General features: G+C 46.0%; 1 protein-coding gene across 2 annotated transcripts; it reads right to left on the reverse strand.

Moving 5' to 3' along the window:
* Positions 1–326: 326 nt before the first annotated feature.
* Positions 327–18,760, reverse strand: EIF4E2 (eukaryotic translation initiation factor 4E family member 2). 2 transcript variants are annotated; one of them, XM_032119250.1, is made up of 8 exons: positions 18,656–18,760; positions 17,801–17,915; positions 16,548–16,682; positions 14,026–14,130; positions 11,025–11,177; positions 10,796–10,932; positions 3,301–3,379; positions 327–798 (listed from the first exon to the last, which is right to left on the reverse strand). In XM_032119250.1, exons 1-7 carry the CDS (start codon positions 18,673–18,675, stop codon positions 3,334–3,336), a joined length of 711 nt encoding a protein of 236 aa, XP_031975141.1. In that variant the 5' UTR covers positions 18,676–18,760; the 3' UTR covers positions 327–798; positions 3,301–3,333. The 2 variants fall into 2 exon arrangements, with proteins under 2 accessions (XP_031975141.1, XP_031975144.1); XM_032119253.1 differs by lacking the exon at positions 3,301–3,379.
* Between the last annotated feature and the right edge of the window lie 1,259 nt (positions 18,761–20,019).

Raw genomic sequence — 20,019 nt, forward strand, 5'->3', positions numbered from 1 at the left:
CAGGCTGGGCCATCGCCCTCTTCTGCTACACCCACTGGGGGCCCAGGGACTTGCAAACCCCAGTGCACACCAGAAGCAGGCTTGGCCCTGAATTCAGCCAGTGCTGCTGGCTCTCCACCGAGACAGACAGAGTGAAGGCAACTGACACCAAACGTATCTTTGCCCTGGTTTAAGGGAAGCTCACATCCCTCTCCACAACAAATAGGGGTGGGTACAAGGCCCTGCTAACCTAGGAGTATGAAGACGAAGTAAAGACAAAGCAGGTAACCTAGAGAAATACCACCCCACCGAATTTCAGACAGAGCGAAAAAATAAAAGAGACTGAAAGAAACAAAGAGACCCAATAATTTATTGGCAGAACTGAAAAGGGGCATTTGGAAACCACAGGGCTGACTCTCAACTGGGATGCTCCTCCCAGCTGCAGAGAGATTTATAATACTGGTATCCCTCAGCAAAAGGCTCTGATGTTGAGGCAGAATCCCAGAGATCCTGCATGCCATGTAGAGAAAGAGAGGAAAGTGCTGCAAGATGCGGCCCCGAGGGCCCGCCGCTAATTGAAAGGCTGCCTCCCGCCCCACTGCTAAAAAAAAGTTTGTGTAAGACAAAATCGGCCTCTATTGTCACCGCTGCTGGAGGGCTTCAGGTGGATCCTTCCCCCAGGGAGGAGTGCGAGAGTGGCCCATGAGTCCCTTCAGAGGTCGGAGGGCACTCTCAGTGCTTTCAACACGGAGAGAGGAGCTTAGTGCCAACTCTTGTTCTCACAATGTGATTTTTGTGTTTCGAAAGCTTGAATTATCCCTGGAAAACAGAGGGAAGAAAAAAAGTGGTTAAAAATGTGCATTCCTTCAGATCACAGCACCTCCCCATTCCCCCCCACCACAGCTACCAGTGTTGCCATCCCAGTACGTCACTCAAAATCAACACTCGTTAAACTTCCTATGCAGATCTGCTTCCCAACTACAGACTTCTCACACAGGTCAGCTGTCACTCCAGAACACTTGGAACAGAGGGAGATCCTGGTTCATCCCCATTCAATAAGAAAAAAATTGTCATCTCCTGTGAGCAAAGCACATGATAGAGTGTGGAAACCTCCCTGGTGGATTCTGGTGTTTAAACAACTTGCAAGATCTCTTCTTTACTGAAAATTTATCTTGGGGATTCTGCTTGGAGCACAAATACACCATCAGACCAACCTCCCCCTGCCTCTGTCCCTTGTATTTAGTCATACTGTCAACAAGTTTAGCTCTCTGATCTCTCCTACCTTAAAAGAATATCTAATCTGAAAAGGATGCTTCCCTCAAGTTTAAATAGAAGAGTTTCATCAGCAGCTTCTACTCACGTGAGTACAGCCACAAGCCTCAGAGGCTATTGACCAAGGAAGGAGTGTTGGCCTACAATCTCCCTCAGTACAGTCTCATGGCACTGCAGCAATTGAAGATGGGGGAGGTTACAGAAATCTGTTACTGCTTACTGCCAGCCTGTGAGCACCAGCAACAGGCAAAGTGTATTTCCACATTAATAGAAAGGTGGTGTGTTGGAAACAAATGAGATTACAATTACTTTGGAAGGATAGGTTTGGCAGCTCCTCCTATAAACAGGGACAGGGCTGTAAGTTGCCCAAGCCAAAACACTTAGGGATGCCCCAGGACATACCACACCAAATGGTTGAAGAGCAAAGGCAGCAACTTCAGCAGCAAGGTGCTGTGCAGGACTGTGAAATTCCACTCAAACCCTTGAGCTATCATTGTGTGCTGCCAGGAGCTGCATGGCAGCTGTACCAGCACAGACTGGAACACCTCCAGGAGGTGGGCTGGAGAAATGGAAGAGCAGAAGGAAGTAAAAACCACTTTTTAGAGAGTTTAAAAAGTTACTCTGCTATAGCATGACAGCAAAAACCATGCTGGCGGCCATCTGCAGAAGACTGGGGTTCACCTTTGCACTTGCCAGAAGAGTCGGATGGGCTGCCATTTGGGAATGTGATTCAGGATTCATTAACTGGACTCTGGTTAATTTGCAACAATGGTTTGGCTTTCTATCCCAGACTGGACTTCCACCTATGTCACCTGCCTCAGGAGGACAGCACACTTTAGTTGGCTCTTCCATGGACAGATTGCTACATTTTCCCTCCTTTTGCCTTCATTGGGGTGCCCCAGGCCCTCTGCTCATCCGTGCTCAGCACAGGCTACCCAATACAGCTGAGAGCTAAATGAACTCTGCCACTGTTTTCCTATGCCCTTGGCACATTTGCTGCCTTCAGAGCCTGGTATTTCATGAAGTGAGCTGGTTTCCTCCTCCGGAAGGACATGTGAATGTCATCTAACAATAACAACACTACCAAGTGCCTGTGTAATATTTTGTAAACACTGAGCCTCACAAAAAGCCAAACCTGTGAGGAGAGAGAGATATTATTTTCACCCATGACTTCAGAGCAAGGTATGAGAACACTGCTTGCCCAATGTTGTTGAGGGAGGTTTTGGGATCCCCAGCAGCTCCTCAGAGCTCAGCTGTGTTGGAGCAGCTACATTTCATCCCCAGTTATGGGAATTAGGCAATGTAAATGTGTCCCTCCAGTAGATTCCTCTGCTCTGGCACTCAGCAATGCAGCGATCCCACTTGGCAACAACCAACCCTACTCTCATGGCCAGGCCTCTTGCTGGCCCTTCTTAAGGGCCTGCTATCAGGGAAGTTGGCACTGGGGGAAAACAGTCTGAGCTGTGAGGCTCCCAGCAGCCCTGGGCTCACCTTGGCTATCTTCTCTGCACATCTTGGCTGACACTACCAGCAGAAGCAGGTGGTTGTCTCATTAGCCACAACATTATTATTTCTACCTACAGCAGCTGCTGGGTGTCCTTCCTGAACAACATTTTACTGACCAACTAATTTATTCTGTTCCAGCCCACTGTTAAAGAGCTGTGTGTCAGGCCTCAGGTGCCTCTCTCAGTGTCCATCACCTGGATGTGCTTAGGATTTACCACTCCATACCTGATAACAGTCAACCCTAGGCAACACACCCAAGCTGCAGACATACCTCTCAGCCTCCTGGGACCAGGTCTGGGATACAAGTGCCTCATACAGAGGAAGGACACTTTAGCAAAGGAGCACACAGCACCTCAACAGAAAATGCTGGTGTCTGGTCAAAAAAAAATTTAAAAAATCATTTTGACCTTTGGAAAAGAACAAATAGCAGAATGGGCCCACCATCAGGCCCCTAAGGCAAGAGAACATGCCAGCCCCTGGGAAGAAGGTTGGAAGCTGAGAGGTATGCCATGAAGTCACATAGGAAGAAAGATGAGGCCCTACCCTGGGTGTGACAGAGGGAGGGGGAGCGTTCGATCAGCGGCCACTGCTGTTCACCAGGCCATGAAACTCCTCCCAGGCCCTGGCAAGCCAGAGGGAAAAAAAATGAAATAAAAAACAAAAAATAGCACTTCAGATCAAAGGCTTCTTAACTTTTAACGAGAGCAGAAACATTCAATGGCGTTTGAAAGGCACTTGTCTTCAGAGACCAAGGCAATATTCTCTGATCGCCCTAGTGGATAGAAGCATCCTTAAAATCCAGCCAAACATCTGACAGCACAAGGCAGCTTTAGCGTTCTGCACAGACATGAAGCGTTCCCACTGGCTGCTGGTGATAAAGCCACATTAATACCCAGAGACAGGTATGACCTTCCTAGTCACAAATGGAATATCCATTTCCTATTGCTCATAAAATAGCCCATGTTACGTCTTTCTGAAGGATTATCACATTCCTTGGCTGGTTAAACTCAGCCAGTTACTGGCCTCATGCTTTGCCACATACTGCATATGCAGGTAATCCCCCCAAAAAGAGTTTCTTTTAATGCCACACAGCTTAGTTCTTATAAAATTCTTCCAACAGGCAGCAGAATCCAATTGTTATTAGGAAGTCTCATTTCCTACTGTAAACCTGCATTGTTAATGATGACCCAGTAAAAACATCGCAGCTATTTGAAATGAAAATGTTCTTAGATAAGTCAGAGGGAGAAGCCTAACACTGCACTCCACTGCAACGTGGAGAACGTTACTGATGGATGAAGGCAGCAGACTGAAAAATTGCTGTTGGTTTTACGAAGGCAGCATTGTGAAAACCCTCTCAGGGAAAAGATGCTGAGGTTAATGTGAGCATGACTATTATCTTCTGGGATCAAAGTCATCAAAGAACCTCATAGTTCTCCATGCCCAGCAAAACAGTACTGGTGCCTACAGCACATGCCAAGCCATTTACTGAAGCCACAGAGTCCCATGGAGCTGGAGGGACCTTAAAAGGAATCCAGGTCAATCATAAACTCAGACCACCCTCTAGATTTTTTTGCTGGTACTTCTCAGCTACCTCACATTTTGTTTTGTGCGTTGCCTCATCAGGCCACTGCAACACAACAGGAGAGTCCAGAAATGGAAACCCTGTGTTAGTCAGCACCTGTGCCAAAACCAGACCACCAACCTGGCTCTTACCTGAGCCTCAGAGTCAAGATCCCAAATAGCATTTGCAAAAGCAGCTCAGGTGTCACATGCTCTTTCCCAGCAAGTCATAGCCCAAATAAACACAGAGACCTTGGGGTTCAACAGCATCTCTCCAGAAGAAAGTTAGGGAGAAGAGAAACTCTCTAGCTGAGGCCTCTTAGTTGTTGGTAAGCTTTGCACATCCCCAGACTTGTCAAAAAGTCTCCACCTTCGTGTCTTCCCTCCAGCCTCCCTTGTATTTCTAACACACTCCTATCACCCACTATCACATCTCTCTTTCTTCTCCCATAGTTTTCCCAAACTTGTAACTTCTCAGCACAAGGAACACAAGGGCAGATTATTTGTCAACATAATCGATAATTTATTACCCATTTCAAACTAAGGAGTTCCTTGTTCCAACATCCCAATAACATCATGCACACAGTCCTTCATCTCTGTCCTCACAGACAGAGAGAAAAAGTTCTTCCAGCCAAGAATTTTTAATTCAAGACCCTCATATATATTATAGTACTAATGACTCCAGCTATCTGCTGACTTGACTGAAAAAATCCACCAGGATGTGTCTGTCCTAATGTACCTAAACTATGCCAGGAGAGCAAGCTGCTCTCATTCCATACCGAACAAGGCTGCCAGTTAATTTCATCTGGCAGAATCTTTATGACCTGTGACATGCGAAAGGCACAGTGCCAGAGAGTCTAAGAGGTTATTTTTATGTATAGACATTTTCAGTACCTTATTGCCATACTGTCTGCACAGCGATCAGATACTTGGTGAATTGATCCCCAACATTTAGATTATTCCCATTGAACAGATGGGAAATGGAAACATTAGCAGGCTAAATAAAGCCAGCCAGAGCTGTTCTTCCATACTCATTCCTGACCCACAACTGTTGAAAATTCCCATCTTCTTCCCCACTGCCCAGGGTCAGAACCCAGACAGGGCTCCCTTTAGCCCCAGCAAGTAAGTTGGAGCAAAAAAAATGAGAAAAGAAGCTGTTATCTCCCCAAAAAGAAACCCACCCCCCCCCCCCCAAAAAAAAAGAAGGGGGAAAAAAAAAAGAGGAAGACTCCAGCAAAAAGAGGAAGGGCAGTCTTAGATGCTTCAAGGGACTTTCCAAATCATCATTGTGCAAGTGGCACTAGCTGTTTTCTGCAAACATCCTCAATTAAGTCCTAGCAGTTTGCCTCCAGTATTTCTCTGTGCAATCCTGCTCCTTACCATCTCCTTCCCCAGCTAAGAAAGGATTCAGAGAGCTCAGAGTGAACTTATGGTACCTTACAAAGGGCACCAAAATCTGTCTCTTTTGCCAGCCCATGGAGAACCTGCCAGCACACTGACTACTCACTACACTCTGCAGGTGTCCAGAGCAGCACAGCCTCTTTCTGGGCACTTCCCCTGGGATTTGTTCACATCCAGACAAGAATTTTGTGACTAACAGCTTGAAAAAAAAATCTAGGATGGCCTTCTAGCCTGAAATAATTCTTTCACCTATCTGGCAGTACTTGTAGCAAAGGCAATATAACACGACTTAATAAACACAACTAAACTGACCTTGAAAAAACCATGAAATAAATAGGTTATAGACACCTTTTTGGTAAGAGACAGGCCACCAAGATAAGGAAGCCTTTCACAAAGTCATGGACACTTCTGAATAAAGCATATTATGGTGCTGGAGAACCAATCAATGAATCCATCAATTCAAAGACCAGGTCCATGCAAGTGCTCTTAGACTTGCAGCAACCTGGAAACGACTGGAATTGGAAAATGGAGTGATAAATGAATTAAGCCAGTATTGCGGAGACTCAGGAGGACAGCTACCAGATCTGGAACATCACTGTTCTCCTTTAGATTTTATTCCTGCTCTCAGACTTGAATGGATCAGGGTGAAACAATGCAGCTCTATAGCTGGCAAGACCCAAGGCAACCTGCCTTCCTCTCACAAGCATCAATATGTGAGGGTCCCATCTGGAAACCCTCTCTCTGTAGGCAAGATTAACCCTGCCCACACCATTAAAGACACAGTCAAAGGCACAGGTGACACAAGTAGAACAGCAGCATTGAGGAATTCTCCTAAAATTTTGGAAATTAGCAAGCAAATGGAAACCAGTGCTGTAAAAAAACCACAATAGTTACAGAATTAGCTGAACTCTGCTGTGACAAAGGAGACCTCACAAACACTCTACCACCAGCTTTCTCACAAACACCAATCTTCTTGCCCAATACCCGCCACTTCCACAGGGATTTCTCTTCCTAATTCCTCACTTTTTTTGCCATTCCTGTTTTTGTCCTGAGAACCTCACCCCTGCAGTCTTCTTACAGTGCATTATTCCCTCCATAGGATATCCTCTTGTTTCCTACCTACAATATAGTCTGAGGCCATTTCCTCCAACTGCCTGCAGTGAAATGAACCCAGTGCCAGCTCTATTAAGATCAACTATTCTTCTCATTTACTCGAGCCATCCCATTAGTTATCAGTGGTGACTTTGAAAGGAAAGGATAGTTTTATACCCTGCTCAGCTCTCACTGCAGCAGGCACTCACGAATAAGCGAAGCTTTGTTTTCAGAAAAAGCAGCCTTGCTTTAAAGCTGACAGGACAATCCATAACGTCACACAGCAACCAAAACATTTCCACACCAGCCTGCTCAGTGGCAACCTGCTGATGGCCACTGCTCTGGTCTCTCCTGACACTGGAAACAGTGTTGCTGGATTTGCCTGGGATTCCTGGATGGTGTTGGGGTTGAGAGCTCTCAACAAAGATGGTCACTGACCACATAGTTATCAGTGCGGAAAAGAAAGGCTGATAAGCCCAGGCAGGGCAAAGGTGTATGCAAGGCAGCCAAAAACTTCATGCTGCAGGGCTCAGAAGTCAAACGTAAAAGCGACCACTTCCCCTTCACCCCTCTCCCAACTGCAGTTCACTCACTACAGATACCCGAATATTTTCAGTGGCTTCACTGACCCATGGCCAGGCTGTGGTTGGCAACATTATGCTTTCAAAAAAGCACAGTGCACCTCCTACGGCAGCAAAAGAGGCTCTTGGGGTTTTTTTTTTGTTTAATTCCAAGCCACAGGAAGTACCACTGTCCATAAGCCACTGTCACTTCTGGACCATGTCACCTCCAAGGTTAACAACACTGATGAACTGAACCTATTAAGCAGTTCACTGCATCTGAAGGCACCTCTTTCAGTGCACCTCTGAGGGAACAAAGAGAAGCAATTGCTCTCCAGCTACTGAAATAAGGTAACCCACAAAATGTCGCATATGTTCTCTTCAGGTGCTCAGCACTGTAATGTCTAAGGTACTATAAATCCCCTGGAATTAAGCAGAGTCCAAGAGATTGTTCTAGTTCTCTTAGCAAGATTGGAAATTCATACAGACTGGGCTGACCCTTCTACTCGCTGGGATTTAGGCAGCTCGTCAATATCACAAGCAAGAGAAAGGACAAACACAGGAAAATTGCAATGAAAGATCTGCTTATCTAGCTAAATGCACAAGCCCCACCACTGAGAGCAGGAAGGACAGAATGCAGAACAGCTCCTTGGAATTGCTGTGACGCAACAGGTACTTTTCAAATGCAGCTTGGCAGCACTACCACTTTCTGAAACAAAAGGGGCTGCAGTCTCACTGACAACTCATGAAAAATGGTGTCTAGAAATGATTTAATATGAAATGATCATCACAAAAGGAATATATAAAACCTGAAACACAGGGCTCAGGTTCCACAGTGAGAGGCATGCTAGCAATTTCTACAGAAGCATTCATTTACAGTGTGTCAAAAGCTAATCCAGGTCAATTCACTACCTAAAAGTCAAGGTTTTGAGAAACGCCTGTTCTTTTCTTGCTAAGCATGCTCCCTTCCCTGAAGCACAATCAATGCCAATCAAGCCCCGCACATGAGCAGAGCTCTAGTGGAGAGATGTAGCCCATACAAATGAAAAATGCCACGAGCCCCCCTCGAAAGGCAGCCCTGACAAAGCCTAGAGCACAGCTCTTCCATTAGAGCTTTTCATGAAACACAGCCAGAGTGTGAATATAGAGTGCTGGCTAGAAAGCCCTCCTGAGTCATAAATCACATGGTACATGTGCAGCATAAGTGGAGTTTATTCATGACGGACAGTATTTCAACAGGACTTGATAGATGGGCAAGGAAAAGGAGCCAGACTTTATGGAGGATAGAACTAGTTACACAAGAGCTTCTTCATTAGTGAGAGAACCTTAATGATATGAAGCTAAGCCAAGCAGAGTCAGAGTGAAAGCTGGGGCTGTCCTGCTCTCCTCTATCACAAAGCAGCCACCGTCACCTCTCTGCAGCTGCTGCCCCTTGCTGCCTGCTGGTACCAGGCAAGAGAGGCAAAAGAAGTTGGTCTGTGCATGACTACACAGAAACTCCACCAACAGCAGTTCTGCTCTGAATTTACACCAGTGCCATTGGAAGGAGGTGCTGGAGAGCACTCCAATCAGACTGCTGCAGCTCAAGCGAGGCAATGGGAAAAAAAGGGGCTTTCATGATGCCCTACATGGCAGAAGGTTAACTGCTTAGACCTACCTGACTGGGACATCATCGAAGCAATTCCTGACTAACCCTTCTACCCACAGAAGAATGAGCGGGAGACAAGCCAGGCAGCCTCTATTTAAGAACTGCTCCCAGCTGTAATCTGAGCTACTAAACTTGATACCTCCAACACCTGTTATTCTCAGACAAGCTCATTTTGCACCACATGTCAGCAGCAGAAAATGAAATTTGGATGCTATGCAGGAAGAGAGGGCAGCAAGCACAGCATGTTACACTGGTGTAGGGAAATGATGCCACACTACTGGATGCACCATCACTCAAGGCCTTACACCTGCCAGAGCAAGCACAAACATTGCTATAGCAGCATTCTCTATGCTAGGAAGTGCTGGTGGCGATAGCTCACAAGGGAAAGGCCATATCATTCCCATTTTACACTTGCTATATGAACCACCACCACAGCTTAGGATAGCTGGCTCCATACACGGCTTTTCCTACAGAGCCTGAGAGAAGTCAAACACCTCCTTGCTCTCACCACAAAGCCGCATCACCAAAGTCCGCAGTCTGCTGCTGCTGAACAGGAGTAAAATACCCTGCTGTGTGTCCACATGAGCACTTTGCTGTTTCCCAACATGGACAGAGAGTCCCTAGTGCCCTCTCCTGGCAAAAAGTGCATGAGAAACACCACTGGCAAAATCATGGAAAAAATCATCTCCTTCCCTTCTCTTTCCCACTCACACAGGAGGGAGGGCCACATGGAACACTAGATGCCTACAGGCAGTTTCAGCGAGATCTCTGTATAAATACTAGTGACCCACACTCAAAATTGAAAGCTAGCTGTCTGCTAGAACCAGGATTGATCCCATCAAACTGTCTGACAGCAGACTGATGACAGGGTGATTACTTGGAAAGAACAAGCCAGCATGATAAGTCATGAAAGATATTTGCACCCTCATTACAGGCAAGATTAGAAAGCTCTCTGCCCCATTAGTGTCTTATTCATTTGTTTCACTTCTTTTTCTGTGTGCACCTTTTCAAGTATTAATTTAACCAATATGACCTAATCAGTGTATTGGTTTATAATACACTTAAGAAAAAAATAAAAACAACATATTACTCACCTCTAACTAATACCTATATGTGCAAATTTTTGTCACTTTGTGGGAAATAAAAGTCACCCTGAATGGCCTGATACGGTAAGCTATAATACATTTATTTAAAAATACAGCTGTCCTCTCTGTGTACCATGATCTTCTAGTCTTGTTAAAGAGCCTCTGTCACCAGGGCCTGGAAGACTTAATATACGACGTTTATTATGATTAGAAATCATTTGTACAGCACTGTAAATTCACACAGCACTTTCCCAAGACCATTTATAAGTCTAATGGCACTATAAATCCCCGTTAGCTTCCGCACTTTACTCCCCAGAATCTCTGTTTATTCAAATGATTCTTCCCCCTCCGCCCCCTACTGCAATCTTCTCTTTGAATACATCAAGTCACAGTCCCACCCTGGGCTGCCCATAGCCTGAGTGACAGGCTGGGTAGATTGTTAAAATAACTCTGGATCACACACTTAAAAAGAAAAAGGTTTTGCTCATAGAACCAAACACCCCTAACAACAGCACGACAACAACAAAGGAATTTGGCTTTCGAAGCGCGCTGGCAACAACTGCTGCTGTTTGCACTTCAGTTTGCAGGAACAGCCCTAACGCACACGAGCACTTCTGCCAACGCCTGCGCCGTGCACTGAGCTGCTCGAGCACACATGCAACCTGCAGCACCCCCCTGGCCAGCACACGTACTTGATGCTATCCGTGTGGGTTTTATATTCCATGATGGTGTTGGGAGGTAGGTTGAGCACTCTTCGTAACGTGTCGCGTATCCGGGCTGTCGTGGCCTGGTCGCTGGCTGTCTTGTTCCATATGGAGATGATGTCCTCCTGCACAATAGCACGGGAGGAAGGGGTGAGCACGGGGCACTTTTTGCAGCCCTGCCACACGGCAGCACGTGCCAGTTCTCACAAGCACTCACCTGGAATCGGACAGAGACGACGGCCCCACAGATTTCTTCCCCCACCATGAACTGCTCTCCCAACATGGCCAGAATAAGATTCTCCCAGCACCGTGACGCTAAGCCCTTCCGCAGACGGATAATCCATTTACCACCATTTTTGTTGGCATCATCCTAAGAAGAGGGGAAATAAATTGATTTGTTTTCTCCTAGCTATTTTTCTGCTACCCACAAGACAGCAGAGCCACAAACAGGAGCAGATATTGATTGGGTGGGGCAAGGGAGGTATTTTCAAGCAAAAGCACTTTATTTCACTTCTCCTCCATACAAGCAGAGACAGAGGAAAACCACTAACTTTGAATACAAAGTACTTGAAACAATGGCCCTCGGCCTACCAGACAAAGTTCTATGCTCTGAAGACTTGAGTTGTAGTGTTTTGATCCCACTAGCAAAGACTAACACCAGCCTACCAATCTGCACAAACAGACCCAGAAGCAAGGACTTTAAAACTATTCCTAAACTTGAGACTCATTCACCATTTGTCTAATCCACTGTATATGTAGTTCTGCTTGTAAAACAAGATCCCTGTAAAACAGGAGAACCCCCTCATCACAGAGCATGGAAGGCCAGGAAAGAGTTTGCAAAGTGGTATTTTAAAAGCAAGCAAAAAATTGATAAACATTGTCCTTCCACATTTCCAGGAATGGGCTCACAAGCTGTGTTAACACAGAAAGGACGACCCTGTTCTCTGAGAACTACTGACATTTATCACACATCATACAGCTGAATGTTTGCTCCAGACTGTGGTGACCCAGGGAAATAACCAAAATGAGGGGAGAGAATAAAAGAAAAAATTTATGCTAAGCACCCAGTCTGTCACCTCAGTATTGTGATTCTGTATCTTGAAGCTGACAAAAAGCTGGAAACTGCTACAGCCTCCCTTGCTCCCCAGAACACACAGCTATGTCAAAGAGCAGCTTCTCCTCTGTGCAGAACACTGTGGCACTCTCTGGTACAACACTGTAGCTGGGAAATCTTACAAGGTGAGAGGGGAACAAATTTCCATCCAAAGCTGAAGACAGAGAGGTAGGAACAAGTCAAAGAGGTGGCAGTTAGGAAGGGTAAGGGAAGACAGGTCTAGGACAGAAATAGAGAACAAAGGATGACTCAGAGGAGACTGCACAAAACAGGACATCCCTCCCCAAATCCCCAGCAATCCCCTCTGTCAAGCTGGGACACACCTTAAAGATGCCAGGCAAGGCAGCCCAAGCCTTCTTAATGAAATAAAGCTAATTTTATTTTAGCCTTAAAGCTTCTCTAGGGGTCAGATAAAACTAAACATTTGTGTGCTTTCTCAGAGACAGCAAGTGCTAAAGAAGCAATCCTGAGGAAGCATGGAAATGTCAGCATAACAGCAGCATTCACCTGACTCTTACTTTTCAGGTATGTGCTGGACCGAAAGGGGAAGGCGTCAGCTCCAGACAAACCTCAAAGCATGACAGGAGCCATCCAAATCAACACAAGTTCTAGGAATGTGGCAGACTCCTGTGAGAAGCAAACTACTTTCTGTTAAGCGTCCTTGTTTTCCAAGTTGTGAACATCACAGCCTTTAGACTGGGAGTTGGGTTTAACTCTTCAAAGTTTCCACAATGACTAACGGGCATCAGAAGAGACAGTGATATTGCTAAAAATATCTCAAAGGTGGCTTAAGCAGGTTCAAGGCTACAGAGAGAGCAGTGATTGGGAGGCAGATGCTGTATCATGTGCTTTATGGTTGTTGTTAGTTTTCTTTCAGGTTAAACAAGATTCAGTTCAGTCAAGCATTTGATTTTCCTTTACCAGAATGATAATGATCTGCACCCCAGTAAATCACCAGGGAATATTATGCTTAGTGCTTCTGACTTTACCAGAAAAGGCACAGATGGATGCAGAAAAAGATCAGAGCTACACACAGGCACGTATGTGCCTACCAGAATGACAGTAACTAAGGACTGGTTTGGAAGAAACATAAACAAAGCCCTACAAAGCATGCAGCAGTGAAAGGCCAGAAGTGAGATCTCAGGTCCTCTTCTAGAAATATAAGAAGGAAGTAGGGCCAGAAGTAAAAATACCAAAGAATCTCTCCACTCCCACCTTAAAATGGCTACCAGGAAATGCTCTATAGAAATTCTGGTATCATTAACTTGGGGACTCTGATCTGAGGAATTTGCTCACCAGGAGTCCAAAGAGGGTTAAACGTTTTATATAAATTGTATTTGCAGTAACTGGCTATAAAACACCTTGCTTAAAATAATTGCCAACAAGGGTCACATATAAATTTCTCAGGACCAAGCAGTATAATTAGGTACTTCAGAGAAACACATAAAATCCTCATATTGTGAATGCTATTGGTCATTGCTGGAAGCAGGCCAGGAACTGGAAGAATGATTAGCTGGGCAAAGATTTTTTTCAATGTTTTAAACAGATTTGGATAGAAATAGAAGCAAACTAAAGCCTTGGAACCAAAAAAAAAAAAAAAAAAAGCAAATAAAAGGCTAAGTTGTTTTTCCATTTCCAGCTCTGTGTGTAGGCTTCTAACCATATGCCATTTGCACCTCTGCCTTCCTCAACTGAAAAAGGAGTGTTGGTTTTTATAAGCTTGGTTGAATTCCACTTGGAGAGGTCCAGTCCTTCCAGAGGAAAGCCCGGCACTGCTGTCACTGGAGGCAGCTGTAAGAGGCAAGTGCCTATACTGGGAGGCACAGAGCTTAGCTGGGGTATCCCTCCATTGGCAACGGCAGTTCAGAAACCTTTGGGGAGGTGCAGCCAGCAACTTTCCCATCTTCCCTCTCTGGCAGCATGACTGTTAGGTTACATGGGACAGAATTCTGAGGACAAGTTTACAGGAAACCCAGACGAAAGCTTTTCACCCAAGAAAATCCAATGGAGTGCCATTTAATGACAAGAGTCCCTCCACTGTAGAAGGTTCCCCCCCAAAATATTGTGGGAAAATATCAAGGCAGAAATAAGAGCTCCAACTCACCTCCCACATTGGTTTGATGCCCTCTTTGAAAAGATGGAAGTCACTGTGGCCTGTCAGGTCCCCAGGACGTACCATGTGACTGTAAAACCGCCAGAACTGTTCCACCTGCAACAACACGAACCACATGGTGAGGCTGTTCAAACTGTTCACAGTCAAGACTTCTACAGAAACAGGCTTCCATTTTTACACCAGCTCTCCAGAGCCACCTTCCCCTCTTCTGTTCTACTCTCTTGTCACCAGGGTGTTAATTAGGCAACATAAAAGGCAGCAGTAGTGTCAGAGCTTGCGTGCCTGTTTCTGACTGGCTCCATTACCAGGTGACCACTTGAAACATTCAATAGGGGCCTCTAATGTCACTCAGTGTTTGTCTGAAGAAATCTGTGCTAAGGTAACAGCTGCTCTGGAGAACAGTTCCAAACATATCTTATAAATCCTACTGCCCAAACTTTCAATCATTGGGTATGTCCAATGATTATGATATAAAAGCAAATGCATCAGCTACAGCCAAGCCTCTCTGCCCTGAATAACCACTGCTCTCTGTGACCATGGAAACTGCAGAAGCCTCCAAATTAGACATTTTTTGTATTTAATTTTAGTGTACGCAGATTTTAAGACAACATGTACATTCTGATGCTAGTTTAAGATTGGGAGGCACTACTCAGAGTTTTTTAAAAAATATATCTTACTTCCTTTTACAGTCTGCCATGGTACATTTGGACAACTTCACTTTGACCAGTTCCACTCTGGCACCCCTGTGTATGCTTGAGATAATCTGACTGTAAGGCATGGGACTTATCTTTTATAGTTCTTAAAAATAGCATATTTATCCTTTGACAATCTCTAGGTAAGAAAGGATTTGAGAGAGGATGGACCTTTAAAACAAAACAAGGCAGTGGAAGGGATTATACTAATTTCCATATTTTAAGAAGACTCTACTCAGTAAGATAATAGCTATTAAGCAGACCAGCAGTGCAGCTGAAGGGGTCAGACATCACCCCAAGTACTTTATCAGAGACCTTAATGACTTGGTCAGCAGTTGGAATTCCGCTCCAATCTGTGACCTCTGCCATCCCAGCCGGAATTTGCTTTTATAGTCAATAAAATTATGAACCAAGACGGAGGAGGGGTCAGAAGCAATCTATTTTTGTCAGGCACGACGGAACATCCATAGGGAAATCACACTCCCACAGTGAAGGAACGTGCCCTCTAGTGGCTCACATTTCACAGCTTTTAGAGCTTTCCATTGAAAAGCCAAGAATAAATCTGAACCCAGACTTAGCCCAGACAATTCCTTCTGAAGTTTGCCCTTTAATTTCCTTTAATAGAATTTGGACCCAAACACATCATCAGATATGCTGACCAGTCTCTCTCCATCCTAACAGAACTGCTGCACTTCCAGCCTATAATGGCCCCCATAAATTCTCTGTAGCAAAGGGCAGACAACAGAATATTCAACATGATGCTTTTCCTCTAAGAAGCTAAAAATCAATGTTAAGCCTACACTGATTTATCAGATTGAAAAGTTATCGCCAGATCATCGAAGTGGCAGCCACGTTTTTCATCTGAACTGAAAGTACTTGCTCACACGGGGTAATAGGAGCAGTAACTACCCACAACAACAGGCTCTTCTCCCCACCCTTATCCTGTGTGCATGCACTAACACAACCCTGCTGCTTGGACAGGCACATTTTTATGCAGTCTCCAGAAGGAATAAAGGGGTATTTTTATAAATCCTCATATTACAGAGGACATATACTGGTGGGCAAAATGAACATTTGTAAGAGACCCTAGAAGAACTGGGCAAATACCAGATTGAAAAGAAAAAGGAAGAAAACAGCCGACAGACTTCCTGGGCTTTAGAACAGTAATCTTGGGCTTGTGTATCTTGGGCTCTTGAGGGAGGTTCTACTCTGCCAGCACCATGCAAAAACCCAACACCACCTTTCCAGGACACGCTCAAGTTTATTCCAGGAACAAGCAACCACAGAGTGGAAGGGGAAAGGAAGAGCAATTTGCATTTTAATGAACTTGATTGCAACACCAAACTGCACGTTGTCCATCGCTTCCAGACAGACAGCAGGCCACCAGGTGCTGGCAAATACAGCATGCCAGATGCTTATTCCAAACACAGTCTTTGTGGTGGGAAAGTGGGTGGAGGGAAGTGGGGGGGGAGGGGGAACCTTACAGAAAAGGAACAGAAAACCTGTTCCTTTCTTCTCTTGCTGACCTGTCCAGTTCTGCTCCAGCCATAACTGAACTACACGGCTGCTCTTCTTTTTTTCTATTATTATTCCAGCAACCACCATGCACAGAGGTCCAGCACAGGGCAGAGGAAAAGTGCTAAAGACACATCTCCTGCTATAAGTAATTCAAGAGCTCATTTGCCTTGGCAAACCACTCACTGCCCTCTGCTCCTGCCACCACAAGCACAGCCTGTGTGTGCACAGAGCCAGCACAGAGGGACTGAGCCACAAGGACCACGCTGTGCCCAAGTGACACAGGGACAGCAGGGGGGTACTCACGGAGGCAAAGGTGCCAATCTGTTTGATGTTCTGTTCATAACTCTGGGAGCTGGTGGGCCGCCCGGGGGTCCGTCGGGAGTACCAGAAGGTGTAGTTATACTGTAAGGGGTGCTCAGCTGGCCCCGGGACCACAGCCTGCAGAAAAGAAAAGCTTGTTTACCCCTTGCATGCTCCTCTAAAAAGGAGAACGGTAAAAATTATATTTACAGCATATAAAAGCAACCATTCAAGCCATCAGAGGCATCATTACTGAATTTTTTTTAGTCCATAACTGTGCCTCAAAGGAAAACAAACAGATAAACTAAAAAGGGCAGTGTGAGACCCTTAACTTTTTCAAATTAAGGAAGAAAAAAAAGACACTCTCCTCCTCTGGGAAGGATAAACTCCACTTATAATGAGCCATGATTCAAAAGCAATTAAAACTCTTTGGTGACACCAATTGCCTTAAGCAACCAACACCCCAGTGCTCTGGAAGGATTAATCTTAGAACTTGTTATGTCAGCTCTGGCAGAAGCCATTACCAGCAGTGAGCAGCGATCACTTTTTAATTTCCAAAACACTGATTTCTGATTAAAAAGACTTCTAATGAGCACAAAAGAGGCTAATGAGAGCTCATTAGCCAGGAGTCAAAACTTACAGAGAAAACCCCAATCACAGCCCTTATCTTGTAGTACTTGATGCTGTTACAGGAGTTACCAGGGCTTACATCTCTACTTTCCTCTTGATTATGGCAAGTTTACAAGGGTTGTATTACTTCAGACACAGCACACAGTTTTCCTAAACATAAGATTAAAAAAAACCCAGTAGAGATAGATGCCTTATGCCTTCTTGACCAGGCTACACTACACACAGGGACACATCTTAAAAGTTATTTCAACAGTGGCACAAACACTGCCTGCTAAACCACCTTCAAACCACTACTGCCCTGTCAGACAGGAGTCCTTTCCCCATGCCCTCTTCCACATTTGTTTTTGGAGAAAAATGAAGCTTTATTTCTCATTTCCATTCCAAAGCCTGGCACGGTAGTAGCTACGTTAGTGAGGGCAGCATTCACCCCTCAGATTAGAGACCTCCAAAGCTTACAACAAACTATTGAAATCGAACATAGTCCCTCTGTCTTCACTGCAGCAGTAACAATGCACTGAGACCACAGCCCTCCCAAGACATACTTTCCTTATCCCTGAACTGAGGACTGACTCCCTAGCACTGCCACACCATGCCCTGGCAGTGGACTGCAGATGCCAGCACCATACCTTCCTCTTCGTAGTACTCTGTGGTTTCTCACGATCATTCTTTTCCTTCTCACTGTCTTTCTGTGTGTTATTTTCCTCATTCTGGTCATGGTCTCCACTATCATCATCTTTCAATCTGGTAAAGAAAAACAACAAAGAGAGCCATCACACAGCTGAGAAGGTTCATACCAAGCCCAGGTAGTCTCTGCTCCAAAGCTCCTCCACGGTACAGGAGCCACCAGAGTCTGGAAATCTACACTTGACAACCCACACAGTAAAAACTGCTTCTACTTTCATACCCATCACAGGCATCTTGGGCACACGCTTTTAAGCCGAAGTGAACCATGAAACAGCTTTTTGGAACAAACTCAAGTAGTTTGTGCTAGATACTGATCTGCCACAGGAAACCCCAGCTACTTGTTAGGGTTCCCTGCTATTCAGGGGGCCGACGTGAAGACCTGCCACTGTAACTCTTCTGACGCCCTCCCACCCTGCTCCCCACGCCCCCCAGCACAGCAGGGGCAGCGCCTCGGGCGAGCAGACACCGCGCCAGCACCCAGCACCCCACGGGTCTCTCTCCGCCCGCCCCATTCCCTGCGAAGGGCCGGAAAAAACGAGAGACAAGCGGGGCCACGAGGCGGCCCGCGACTCCCCGGTGCGGGACTGCCGCCGGCCCATCGCCCACACCCCTGGGTCCCACGTCCCCTCGGGGCCGGGCCGGGCCCCGGCTGCAGGGACGGGGCTGTGCGTAGCCCCGTGACTCATCGCGTCTCGCCCGCCCGGCGCCAGGGCAGCGGCGGGAGGGGCCAGTTGGGCTCGGGGCCGTGCAGGCCCCGAACCGGAGGTCGGCCGGGGGGGCTCGGGGGTGACACTCACGCGTCGAATTTGTTGTTCATCGTCGCTCGCTGCCGCCGCCACCCCCGTTCGCCTCAGCGATTTCCGCCCTGCTGGGTCCGCCCGCGAAACCCTTCCGCCGCTTCCGGCGGTGTGGCCATAACGTCCCGCGTTTCCCCCCGGAGCCGTAACACGGCGCACGGCGGGCGGGGAGGGGCGCGGCCCTGAGGGCACGGCCCGGAGGGCACGGCCGGCATCCTGGGTGTGGCGTGCCTGGCGCCGGGGACCGAGCCAGAGAGTTACAAATTATTCATACAATTAATTTTGCTCCGGTAGATACAGTTTGAGGACTCAGACAGTTACTCTTCAAAGGGTTTGCCCACCTTGCCTTCTGTGGCGACAGGGAGCCCCAGCTCGACGCGCTCCCCATCGCTCTTTCCTTCGTGTACAGTAAGGGATGGCACAGAAAACGGGAAAAATGTCCCAGTAAAGAGCCTGCAAGCTCCAGAATGAACACTTCATAGAGGATAAGGGTGATCGTCCCCCTTCAGCATCTCCTTGCACTTCATGAATCTGTTCCCAGGTAGTAACCTGAATGTAACATGAACACAGAATCTTTTCATAGAGCTTTCAAATCTCTGACCAATAATTTCTGCTCTCTGTCAGAGTTAATAAATGGATTTCTGAGTGCCATAGTTTCTCTTTCTCCATCAATTTGTGATGTGGAAAGAGTGCCTTTGTAATCCAGGTACTCATGCTAAGCAAGCAAAGCGAAAAACAAATCACACAATATTATAACTCTGTAACTCAGTCTACTTAAAACTTACTTATGCTAAACAACTAATATCTCTCAGCAGTCTGTTGATTAGGAACATGAAAAAATGGTATTCAGCATATGTAAGGCACTACATGTCCTGTACTGTGTGAGTGTATTCATCCTTGCAAAGCACAGTAATGTAATGCTGCTATTCCTACCTTACTATTTGAAAGCAAAGGCAATGGGTGTCTCAGCAATACCCCTGAAATCCCAGAAGTATGGCAGAACAGGGAAAAGGGCCCTCCCAAGTCGTAGGCTAAATATCCTTACCACTGGTCCTCCCATCCTTATGGGCTCAAACCTGTGTTCATAACCTCAGAAGACTCAGAAAATTATTTAGAAACACATAGTAGCAGAAAGAGTTCAAAAACTCATAAAGAATTTCCTGGTTGGTAACAAAAGGGATCCCCAAATGGGATCTGCATGCTCTGAAGACCAGCAGTTTACCAAAGTATTCCAGAAAGAATGTGTTACACAAGTCACTACAGAGACCTGTTCATACAAAGGTCCTTTTCACAGAATCAAAACCTAATGACTTAAATTGCCAAGATATCAATCACTCTCTTGAAACTGCCCAATGCAAGTGGCA

The sequence above is a fragment of the Corvus moneduloides genome, chromosome 10, assembly GCF_009650955.1.
Source record: "Corvus moneduloides isolate bCorMon1 chromosome 10, bCorMon1.pri, whole genome shotgun sequence".
Taxonomy (NCBI): Eukaryota; Metazoa; Chordata; class Aves; order Passeriformes; family Corvidae; genus Corvus; species Corvus moneduloides.

Bases quoted from the DNA above. Each gene is read 5' to 3' on its own strand.
- EIF4E2 (XM_032119250.1), bottom strand. From the start codon at position 18,675: ATGAACAACAAATTCGACGC. The intron at 14,131-16,547 runs GTGAGTACCCCC...GTGTTGTTGCAG, and splicing joins AGATTGGCACCTTTGCCTCC to GTGGAACAGTTCTGGCGGTT. The intron at 3,380-10,795 runs GTACGTGTGCTG...CTGGCTTGCCAG, and splicing joins ACCCACACGGATAGCATCAA to GGCCTGGGAGGAGTTTCATG.